At 42.9% G+C, this 12,587-nt stretch overlaps 1 protein-coding gene across 1 annotated transcript in view; it reads right to left on the reverse strand.

Moving 5' to 3' along the window:
- The window catches only part of GALNT17 (polypeptide N-acetylgalactosaminyltransferase 17), a 283,023-nt gene that overhangs the window by 160,763 nt on the left and 109,673 nt on the right, over window positions 1-12,587 (reverse strand). The window contains exon 4 of the mRNA XM_077836678.1: window positions 3,917-4,091. Within this exon, the coding sequence (XP_077692804.1) occupies window positions 3,917-4,091 (175 nt within the window). The remainder of the gene's footprint in view (window positions 1-3,916; window positions 4,092-12,587) is intronic.

Raw genomic sequence — 12,587 nt, forward strand, 5'->3', positions numbered from 1 at the left:
GAAGGGCGCTGTAGAAGTTTACTAACGAGGTTGGACCTTTGTGAAGAGAACATCCCCATGGTTATAGCTGCCTGCTGTGTGCTCCATAATACCTGTGGAAAAAAAGGGGGGAAATTTTCCGCAGGGGTGGGCAGTTGAGGCAGATCGCATGGCAGCCATTTTTGAGCAGCCAGACACCAGGGCAATAAGAAAAGCACAGCAAAGGGTGCTGCGTATCCACGAGGCTTTGAAAAGCCGTTTCAATAATGAGTCACCATGGTGGAAGAAATAAGACTGCCCTGCCCAGAAACCTTCTGCAAAGGATTGCAGAGTACCTCCATGAAAGTTTCCTAGAGATATCCATGGAGGATTCCTGGGCTATCCCACTCCACATAAACACTTTTTCGGGGGCCACCCTTTGCGTAGCTGGAGCAGCCTCTTGTAAGCAGAGAACCACAGCACCTCGGTTTTTCTTCACAGTAAATGTGCAATACCACCGAATGCGTGCGCCCACTAAAGTTTAACTGGACTTTGATTGTAACTGTATACTCACCAGAGGTGCCTTCCCCAGCATCACGGTTGGCCACCGTGATGTCCTGCAACCCACAGGGCTCCAGGGTTAAAAATATTTCCTGGCTCTCAGGGAGAATGGATCCACCACTCGCCTGTCTCCCATTCTCCTCCTCTTCCTCCTCCTCATGCACCATACCGTCTTCCTCATTGTCCCTAGACTCACCACCTGTGAGGTGTCCATGTTGCTTGTGGGGGTACTGCTAGGGTCACCACCGAGAATCGCATGCAGCTTGCTGTAGAACCAGCGTGTGTGGGGTTCAGCCCCAGAATGACTGTTCGCCTCCCTTGGCTTCTGGTAAGCTTGGCAAAGTTATTTTATTTTCACACGGCACTGCTATGTCCCCCTCGTGTAGCCCTTCTCCCCCATTCCACGAGCGATCTCTGCATAGATGTTGGCGTTTCTTCTGCTGGATCGGAGCTCTGCTGCACACAGACTCTTCTCCCGACAAAGCAATGAGATCCACCACCTCCTGGAGCACATTTGGGGCGTGTAGTCTCCATGATCAGCTGTGCTCAAGCTGGCATGCTCCCAGTGCTGATCAAACAGGAAATGGGAAATCAAAAATTCCCAGGACTTTAGTAGAGGAGGGGCTGTTTCCTGCGTACCTGGCTGCAGTGCAGCAGAGTAGAGAATGATCTCCAGAGTGGTCACAGATGAGCATTGTGGGACACCACTTGGAGGCCAATTAAGTCGAATTACACAATGCTGCATCTGCACTACCTCGCAGTCGACCCATGAACATCGAATTAAGCACTACGCCTCTCGCAGAGGTGGATTACAGAAGTCGACATTAGAAGCAACTTAGGTCGGCGTAAAGGACCCGGTAGCATAGACACATACATTAACAGGTCGACTTAAGGCGGCTTCCTTCAACCTAATTTTTTAGTGTAGACCAGGCCTCAGTGACAGAGCCTATATTTGAATTTGAGAGTCCCTGGCTCGCAATGCTGTGCTCAATCCATTAAACCACCCTCTTATAAACATACTCGGAGTAGAAAGTGAACACAAAAACCAGAGGCAAAGGAAAGTTCTTCATTTTCCTGAGATTAAATGGATACTTTTTAAGGTCTGCAATGCAGCTTTATCAGCCACCAGGAAGGCTTTAGAAGTTTCCGAGCTTCCACTCCATGGGATTTCCTGCCTGGGAGAAGCATGGACACATCAATTATGTGGAACTATTATCAATTAGGCTACAGGGGACAGCTGCTGCATATGGATTTCAAATAGCAACATACCCATATGTGTTAGGGTTTAGGCTCTCTCTTACGCAATTGAATATTCCTGTGAAAAATTCATGGACCCAGTGGAGAATACCACAGTACACACAAAGAAGCAATTTCACAAACCAGGAAGAATTTAAGGTATAAAGGCTTTACGAGACCCTCCAGAGCTGGATATGTCCCTTTCATGCAGAGACAACAGAGACAGTCCATTTTGTAGTGGCTTGATGTGGTTACAAAGTGTTATAAACATGAATTCAGTTGTGTTTTAAAGACAGGTTTCAGAGTAGCAGACATGTTAGTCTGTATTCGCAAAAAGAAAAGGAGTACTTGTGACACCTTAGAGACTAACCAATTTATTTGAGCATAAGCTTTCGTGAGCTACAGCTCACTTCATGCATCTGATGAAGTGAGCTGTAGCTCACGAAAGCTTATGCTCAAATAAATTGGTTAGTCTCTAAGGTGCCACAAGTCCTCCTTTTCTTTTTGTGTTTTAAAGAGCATTTCCCCATCATTTTAATCAAGAAGGTATGATACCAGGCAATGTGGTGAACAAGGGCTAGTTTTTCAATACCGTCTTCTGACATTCCACCTACAAAGTCAGAATGCGTACAGTGAATATCTGTATATGCAGATTGGCTAATTGCACAATAGGGTCCATTTGGGAGTACAATTACCTGCTTTGCACACAATGGTGGCACTTCTGCACATACACTGTGCATGCACACTTTGCTGGAGAAATTTAGGAAGCCCATTCTGAAAGCATGCCGACAGAGACCAGATTTCCCAATATGAATGCTTAAATCGCCCTTGAGATCCTCGACTTGCTTCCACAAGTGGATATTGGCAGTAGGTGCAGGCAAATTTTCTGGCTGCACTTTGCTTCCTCCTCCCCCACCCCCACTTCTGAAAATGTGTCTCTAAATATAAGAAATAAAAGTAAATATAGGCATGGCTGTGCTGCTATCCCAACAGCGTTTCCTTGAAACATGCACACGGAAAACCACATATGGACCCAAGCCACAAAATTCTGATCTGGAACCCTGCTTCTGCTCCGGCTGAGAGTGTTCAGAGCTGGGGTTTGGGATCAGCCTCCCCTTTGTGAAAACAAGAACCACTGAACAGACAGGGCTCATTCTGCCAAGGATCTAAGCAATCAGTGAGAGCTGAGGATGTTCAGTGTCTGCCAAGATCAAGCTCATAATGCAGTCAAAGGAGCAATCCGCTACTCTCATTCCTTACTGATCAGAAAAGCTGCTTCAACAGTGAGTTCAGTAAATTATACTTTCCCGTACACATGCATACAATCCAGTTTTGAAAAGCTAGCAGCTTAATCACTGCAGCATTTAGATGGGAATACAGGTACTGGTGTGAGAAACAGCCTTCTATGTCCTTATTCATACAAAAAATGCGATAACTCTACACAGAATGTGTTTTCTATTTGCAGGTGATAGAACATTTTCCTGGTAAATGATTTTTTCTTTTCCTCCCTTCATATCACACAATGAAACATGCATTAGCCTTTCCAGCCTCCAATATTCTAAGCATGGCACACAGTGTTTTAAAAAACACATTTTGTTGCAAAATATCATTCATGGAACCTTCTTGTTGTGCAGTCTTAGAAACGTAATAGAATTTCCTCTGATACTTTGTGCTCTGGATGCATCAATCCCTCTGAAAGAGTCCCTTTGAAACACTTTCTGCTGTCCTTGCACTTTTGAACTTATTTTCAATTTAAGAAGAATCAAACCAATACAAAACATAAGCCTTCCCCAGAGAGACGAAAGTAGAAAGGCCTATAACATTGGAACCATTCTCTTTTTCAATTCCCGGCTGCCTCGTCTTTTTAGCTTACAGAATTCACTCAGGTCAAGGAGGGGGCACTGATCTGAACAAAATAAAATGTGAGTGGAGGTAGGATAAGTACAGAAAACAGGGACTTTAGCAGTCCTAGAGCGTACTGCCTCACCCAATCCAGGGTACATTGGGGTAAAAGGAAGAATCTAGCTTTACTAATTTAATGGCGACATTTGCAAGAACGTCCAGGCTAAATTATACATTTTCAGCATGCCTGATTTATTCCCTTATAACCTAACCACACCATGAAATCATTACATCTGATTTTTTTTTTTATTATACTGACCAGCCAGCAGTGAATTCCACGTGGGCATCAAAGAATCCAGTGATGTGGCCAGTAGCGGCTTTCCAACCTTCAATGCGAGCTCGGATCAGGCCTTCTCTTTTCTGGTTGCGCACCACCTTCACGAGCCCCGGGTATCGTTTGTTGACATACTCTTCCAGAGGTGCCTTCAATTCCTCTAGAGGAGAAAACCCAGAGAGCCAATTCAAAAGGAGCAACAGTTTCCATAGGGAATCTAGTGCATTAATCAACTCTTATCACCGGTGAACATTGGCAGAGCTTACTGATACAGGATACCTTAGGGAAGAGGCTAGTAGGAAATGCAATACGTAGAAAAGGATTTAGGCCTAGTCAATGTTAATTGGGGAAAAGGGAATTTCAGGGAGCTGTTAGAAGTCTGAGCTGAGTGACTAAAAGGACAAGAAACAAGTCTTTGACCAGGATGTTGCTATTGTGTTACATCTAGGGCAAAATTTTCAAAAGTGACTAAGGCACTTAAGTACCATTTTCTAAAGAGTCTTAAGCTTTTAAGTGCCTAGCTGCCTTTTGAAAAGGGGACTTAGGCACTTTTGAAATTATACCCCTACTTCTGAATCTTTGTTCCTAATTTCTGAGCATTTGTTTAACCCCCATTAACGTCTTGGAAAGTCCCTTTACACAATTTCCTTTTTTAATACTTGTTTGTAAATTTGGGACCAGATTCTCTACCCCCAACCAGTTCCTTTGTGACATTCAGACAGCACTAACGAGCTGGCATGTGGACGAATGGCCACCACGTAGATGGTGTAAAGCCATCATCGCTGGCTCCTATGCTGATACCGAATAGGACGTGCTTTCAGGGGTGTGTGAGAAGCATTTTCTTTGGGATCGTGGCCAGCTTGCATAACTTAGGACAGTACCTAGGCTACACTGATTTATGCTACAATTGGGACTGGTTTGGTGCAGATCAAGCCAACAGGATGAAGGAGTCATCCAAACTCTCCTGTGTCAAGTAATTCCCAACAGTGGAGAAAATTAATCTTAATCTTTATTGGCTTTCCCCTCTCTCCTAAATGCAATTTTAATGTATTTTACCTTTTTCTCATCAGCTATTTCCAGGTTTTTTATCACTCTGTCCTCTTTGCAAAAACTGAGAGGCTTAGAGCAAATACGAAGGGACAAGGCTCCGCAGAGTAGCGAGAGACCAGGTAAACGTCCCTGTTGTACTTGGGACACTGTTTCATTATAAAATAAAATGTCACCAATACTGTTAAAAGAATCAAAGAAATACTGTGGCTGATGTTAGTGATTTTGCCTCCTGTAGGCTTGAGTGGACTGCTGTGAACATTGCAAAATGAGATCAGTTGACTGGCTTAATCAGCCGGTGTCATTTAAATTGCTGCAAACGGCACCCCTCCGTTTCTCCCTTTCCTGTGGCTCAGCCTTGCCATATCAATATCCGTGTTGGTTGCATACAGACTTTGCCCTTCGACTACCTGAAATCCTTCCACTTTTATTTATAGCAATGAAGAGATTTCTGCTTCATTCAGCAGAGCCTAAATATCATGCACTCTAAGTACTTCTACTTACTGGGAAACTGCTGATCATTTAATTAAGTTGTTTAAGACGGCGTACGCTCTACTGCTGAGTACATAATGGCTCTAAGTTTCTAGAGTCACTACTAGTACCAAACTTATTAGTACTTTCTGATGCCTGTGGTGTATAAAAGACATGTAATGTAAAAGCAATCTCTAGGGTACGCACATGGAAGCATACAAAAATAAATAAATAAATATTGAATGTTGGAGTGTCAGTTCAATTATGGAAAAGCACCCCAAAATCTGGGTGCTTATCCACACCGTACTGGGACCAAAGCTCCTAAGTTTGTAGCGCTGGACTGGAAGTCTCATGAGACTAGACTCTCCTGGGAGATTTCCACTACTTCCTGCTTCCAACTAAATTAGAAACACTCGGCAGTCCTGCTTCTAGCCCCGGATACAACCTGCCTGCAAATAAAGGAGAAATTGTAGCAAGTGTTTTTGATTCTCAAAATAAGGTTTGGTTTTGAGTTAACAACATGCAAAACACTCAGGCTAGGGGCCTAAACCCCTGATTTGCAAGGTATATTCCATTGAATACTACTGAATGCTCTGTTTTTTTAAAAATGCTCTACCTTTTTGCAGAATAAGAGGAATTTTAAGGATGCAGGACTGTATCAGAAATTCTGCCCTTTCCCATGAAACCTTACATGGGGTAGTATATCTGATTTGTCCACAAAATAAACTAATGCAGAATAGTTAAAATAAAATGCACAATACTGGATACAATCTTTGATATTGTGCCAATCATAAACAGGCCTCTATTGTGCTGGGAATTGAACAAAATTAGTTTACAATTCTGACTGCAACCGAAATATGCCAGGTAAGGGAGGCTGGGTGATGTAGTGGATAGAGGACTGACTGGGACTCAGGATATCCAGGTTCTGTTCCTAGCTCTGCTTTGTATCCTTGAGCAAGTCACGTCACCTCTCTGTGCCTCAGTTTCCCAATCTGTAACATGATGATACTTGCATCCTTTATAAAGCACTTTGAGATCTACTGATGAAAAGTGTGATATCAGAGCTAAGTTTTATTATGTACCGAGACAGACTGCAGGCATCATATTGTTAAAACAAATTGCTGGAGAATGACCCTCATTTCTGCAGAACTCAAGGGCTCCATGATATTATCTTATGGCATGGCTAGGAATTCCTATGCGAGGCTTATTGACCTATTCCTGCCCCCCACCTTTCAGAAGAATCACTGTTAATGCAATACACAAGGTCAGAATAGTTGCTGAGATATGAGTGGAAAGTAAGTTGCTACTTTAAGAAAACACAGCAATGGAAAACAGAGGAGTAAACAGTAAACCCCATCTATTATGCTTAGCCAGAGAAGTCAAAGGAAATGGGATCAGCTATTCCCTCTCCTCGTGCATTCTTCCAAGCACTTAAAAATAGTGCTTTTGTGAGACTATCTTTCTGGCATTGTTCCTCCTCACATATTTGTTTCCCTCAGGTAGAGTCTCTGTCTCTTATCCTGAAATAGGGAAGAAGGGGTAGGGGAGGAAACTTGCAACCCTAAGCTTCTGCATCACATACATATATTATTGTGGCAACTTCGGTTTCATGCTGAGCCACTCATAGGAAACCAATATTTTATGGAGGTGACATCCCCTCTGTGAGAGGCTTCAAGGCGACAGAGACACAAAATTGTTTGACAGACATAACCCCATATGTATAGCATCAGTTTCTGAAGTGTTTTTGTCAGAAGGTAAGCCACTAATGTTGCATTATCATGGATTTATAGGCCACATTAAACCATGGGTGCTGGAACAATTTTTATAGTGTGGGATCTGAGAGCCACTGAACGAAACTATAAACCAGGGATATAATGGAAACTACTTCAAGCCCAGGGGTGCGGTAGCACCCCCAGCACCCTTAATTCCAGCACCTCTGCATTAAACAATGACAAGACTTTCACAACTAGAGTTTAAGTTTCTCTGCTGAAGGAAGGAAGGAAGGCACGTGGGGAAAACGCTAATGGGAGTTAGATGAGGAAGCCGAAAGTTTAATGTACCCAAGAGTGACAGAGGGAGAAGGAGTGTTAATATGCAATTTGGGATACATCTATACTGCAGCCAGGGGTGAATGACAGCTCATGCAGACATCCCAGCACGAGCTGTATGCTAGCAAGCTTGCTAAAAATAGAAGTGAGGATGTTGCCGTACAGGCTACAGCACAGCATCTACTTGCTCGTACAGCCTGTGCTGAAGCCCGGGTCACCACGCCCTCGCTTCTACAGGAACTCCTCGCTTAACGTGGTAGTTCTGTTCCTGAAAAATGCGACTTTAAGCGACACGATGTTAAGCGAATCCACTTTCCCCAATTTTAAACAAGCAATTTAATACAGGTATTAAATAGACTGGCAGCCCCCCATCAGCTCCCCTACACCTCCCCGCAGCGCCTCCCACCCACTGGCAGACCCTGCGGATCAGTGCCTTTCTCCTGCTCCCCTCGCCTCCTGCCTGCTGCAATCAGCTGGCTTGCGGCATTCAGGAGGCTGGGGAGGGAGGGGGAGCCTGCGCGCTGCGTCCTCACTCCTCCCCCCTCCCTCCTGAATACCACAAACCAGCTGATTGCCGCGGGCAGGAGTTGAGGGGAACAGGGAGAAGGCGCTGATCTGCAGGGTCTGCCAGCAGGTGGGAGGTGCTGGGGACAGGCGTAGGGGAGCGGATCGGTGGGCTGGCAACCGTGCACAAAGCAGGTGGCCAAATGACATTATAGCAGAGCATTGCACAACTTTAAATGAGCATGTTCTGTAACGGAGCAGGGATGTAAGATCGAAACAACGTTAAGCAAGAGGACGTTAAGTGGGGAGTTACTGTATTTTTAGCAAGCTCACTAGAGTCCAGCTAGAGCAGGTACACATACTTGAGCTGCCATTCACATCCCCAGCTGCAAAGTAGACATATTCTTAGTGACGGGTGAACCTCAAGTGGCTTAGAGTTCTGGTTTGGTACAGATAATCACCTAAAATGATTATACAAATGACTTGGATTGGCAAAACTGCAAGAACAGACCTGTGTGCAATGCTACATTCTTTCTCTATTTTATCTGTGCACGGTTCATTTGGTAGATAAATAGTAACTGTATTTCAGCTAACACTGATGGTCAATATTGAGATGGGACCCCAGGAAGAAAACTCAGGTGGGGGTTGGACTTTGGATTTCGACTCTCAGCCCATCCAGAACTGAGGCTGTCTCATTAGAAAGACAGGTCCTACCTGTAAAACTTAGGTGCAAGTGTAAGGAGTGAAAACCTAGCTTCACTGACATCAACGGCAAAACTCTTATGGCCTTCACTGGAGCCACAGTTTCACCCAGTGATCCAGATTTCCATTCCTCCAAATAGGTGAGTGGGGGCTGGTAGTAATCTGAGATTTCGGGACCCTTAGGTGCTTTTAAATACACAGGTATGTCCATCCCATTGGCAATCAACTGCGGCCTACCACTTACTTGGGATATGTGAAGCCCGCACTGCTCAGTTTCTGCAGAGGTTGATTTTGTACCATTCCCTCTAGATGAACTCTGCTGGATTGTAAATCAGAAGTCACTCTCACATCTAATCTTAACTAAATCATGGTAAATTATTCCTAATTTTATCTTGCATTTGTTGTGTTTAGTGACTGACATTAGCATAACAGGAAAATAACTCAATGCCTGCCAACATGGCATCGTCAGAACATGTAGCTTTAGGCTCTGAATCCAGAGGGCTATTGCATTTAGGTCAGTAGCAGGAAATTTATTCTCTGTCTTATAAATTATCCCAAATACTGGCTGCTTTATCCCAAAATATTGCATTTTTATAGCGTAGCCCAGAGCTCACATTATGTAACAAGGTTGGGAGGTTCAGAAATAGCATGCCAGAAATTAGATGATTTCAAAAAAGGGGTGGGGGAGAGCCTCCCCTATGAAGTTGGCATTCACATAAATTGGTTACCCTGCCCTGGGCTTCACTATTTTCAAGGCTTCCTGCTAATTAGAGTAGGGGTAGGCTTCACTATTTTCAAGGCATACAGTTTAGAGAACTGACTGCAGTTCTGATCAGTTCTGTTGTGCACTTCGTTATAACATTTTGCTCTTCCATAACACCGCTGATGACCAGAAGATTTAAACGAGCTTCACAAAAACACTAAGTCTCTCAGCATCTCTACGAGACACTTTAGCATTATCTCCATTTCACCATTTCCATTTGTAAACTGAGGATCACAGAAGCAAAACGACTTGCCCAAAGTTACAAAGTGAGCCAGGAGCAGAGCTGGGGCTGGAACTGAGGCTTCCTGGTTCCAGATCCATTTTTCTAATTACTGGGCTATCTAACTATCTTGCTCCCCACCATGGTATTTGAGTACATGGACCTTACATGCCTTACAGATGGGTAGTTTGAGACATTCTCTCTCAATTATAACCCTATTCTCCACATTGGTGTCCATTCTGCTCTTCCCTTTGAAGAGGGCTGGATGGATTCTCTTTCAGCTCACATCCACATGTTTTTTAAATCATGTTCAAGTTGGAGATAATAAATATTAGTACAAGAGGAGGTGAATTTTTGGTATTTGACATTCCATGAGCAACTTCCAACTGAGACGGACGCTCCTGGTAAACATGCCAGTAGACTCCATTTCAATGATCTCTTGATTCCTATCTGACTCAATTAATCTCTAGTGGAAGATGAGTCCCAGGAGCTAGAAGCCCTAGAAACCAATATATCTGCTGCTCTGTTAAAAAACTTGTCTGGCTGGATATTCAGGTTATGTTTGTCATTGGCAATTTTATTGTGCCACCAAAGCTTTTGGCAACCACGTGGTCTCCAGCTGTTACCTTCCAACTGGTATCAGTTATACTATCAACTGGAATTGATAATACAGAAGGCTTGGCCAGCTGTATAGGCATTTGAGAAGGTTACTTCTGGCTAGAACTAAGATTTTGGCTTTGAGAATATTGGTTTGATTTTCAGCCAAAGTAATGTGCAAGAAGCACAGAAGAACAGTAGACAGTGGATGAGAAGGGTCATCTAACTGATTAGGTTGGCCTATCACTGCACTAGAGTTAGGGGGGAGCTTTTGTAACAAGACTTGGAAATGGGCAAAATTCTGTGAGTTTTCATATTTAGTTGTATACCTTTTAGGTGAAACTAAGGGAAGGGAAACAGCTGCCAGCGAGAGAATTATAACGTATGGATTAAACTGTGCAAAATGTGGTGACTTAGGCTGCATTATGTATCAAGCCTTGGGTTCCATAGACCCCAACACACAGCAAAACCCAGAGGGATACAAACCAAACTAAAAGGTTTGCCAAGCCCCTATGTACATTGGTACGGTCTGCACAACTCTAACCTGGCCACAATCTAGCCAGCATAATACTAGCTGTAATTAAACAACTTGTCAATTAGAAGATTTGAGGTACCTTGGGATTTGTGTTGGCTAAGGCAACTTTGATGCCTAACAAGACTTGGAAGGCTCTTAACTTCATGTAAGTCTATTAAAACCTTCCCCTTTTTAATGTACTCTTCTTCCAAACCCGTAAAACAGTCAGCTCCCAAGAGAACACATAGGAAGCATTGTTGTTGTTGAAATGAGCTGCGGAGCAAGATAATGATATATCCAGTCACAGCAAATATTGTTACGCTGAAGTAAATTACAACCAGTCACATGGATCACTGAATGTACCTAGGTGTTTTAAGTAGCCTTTTATCTTGGAGTTTTCTTTTATAAAATGAGGCTTTCTTTTCAAAGAGATGTTATTCCAGATTAAAAACATTTACAGGGAGACCGCAGAAAGGCAGGCGATGCTCAAGCAACAGTCTCAAACAAGGTGTGTGACTGTGAGATAGCATATTGTCTAAGGGGCATATTCTGTATGCCTTCAGCGACCTAGGAAATGTGTTATCACTCAGAAACACAAGCGGTGTAGCGTCTTTGTAATTATAAACCAGTTCAACAAAAAAACCAAAGGCAAGTACAAAACAAGTCTTTACATTGAAGTATAGTGTGACTTGCAAGGGAAAAAAGTTTCAAAACTGAAACTCTCTCAGCATTTGCCTTTAGGGGAGGAACATTTTGTTGCAGTACATTTGAGTTTCTGTCTATGTTTACAATTCAGGTATACCCATTAAGAATTGTTACATTTAATATATCTCTGTAATATATTTGTGTAAATCTATGTTTGCCATGTTTATTGTATATATCACCATGTAGTGATGCCAGGAGGAAGAAAAATCTAATGTGTCTTTAAAAATAAGTTTATTCTAATCTGGATCCACAAACATCAAACCATTGGATGGTGTACCTATAAGGCAAAGTTAAGGATGCTTGAGTGCCTGAACTGTGTGTTTCTTACCTTTGCATATGTTGAGATTTCTTTTAAATGTAATCTTAATTCTCAGTTTCCTTGGTGTTGTTATTGTTGATTTTGGGAAAATTAAAACATCCCTGTAATGTCTTTTACTCTTAAATTACTGAGATATACTTTCAACCTCAACTCCATCTTAATGTAGTTACGCAGGTTTTTTTGTATTTTATACAGACACACAGACACACGCAACTCCAAAATCTGAAAACCAGGAAGTAGAACACTAACTTTTCAAAGGCCACTAGTGATTTTAGGTTCCTCAGCTTTTGGGTGCCCAACTGGATATACCTGAAAGGGTCCTGATTTTCAGAAAGTTCAGAGCATCTGCCCTGTGAAAATCAGGTTCCTTTCAGGTATCGGAAGTTTGGCATCCAAGATCTATAGGTCAGTGATTAAAGCCGCACACCTACAAGTCGTCTTCTCACGCAGCCCCTCAGAAATACAGTCTGCCCATTCATAAGCATCAACAATAAAGCAGCCATACTCAATCACAAAGGCATATCCTGAAAACTTTAACTCTGACCTTTGTTTACTCCTAGGATTCCTGGAGAATTAATCAATATTTACTATAACCTGTAGTTTACAATGTGGAATAATTTCCCTGTCAGAACCTTACTCATTTTATAATATCCATTTGCTTGTAATATTAGAAGAGTGAACCCTAAGATGTTGTTCTTACTTTGAGGAACTATTTTCTGTCACTGAGGCTTCTTGGGTATATATCAGGAGCATGGTTTGTGGAGCT

The sequence above is a fragment of the Eretmochelys imbricata genome, chromosome 17 (assembly GCF_965152235.1).
Source record: "Eretmochelys imbricata isolate rEreImb1 chromosome 17, rEreImb1.hap1, whole genome shotgun sequence".
In the NCBI taxonomy this organism is placed as follows: domain Eukaryota; kingdom Metazoa; phylum Chordata; order Testudines; family Cheloniidae; genus Eretmochelys; species Eretmochelys imbricata.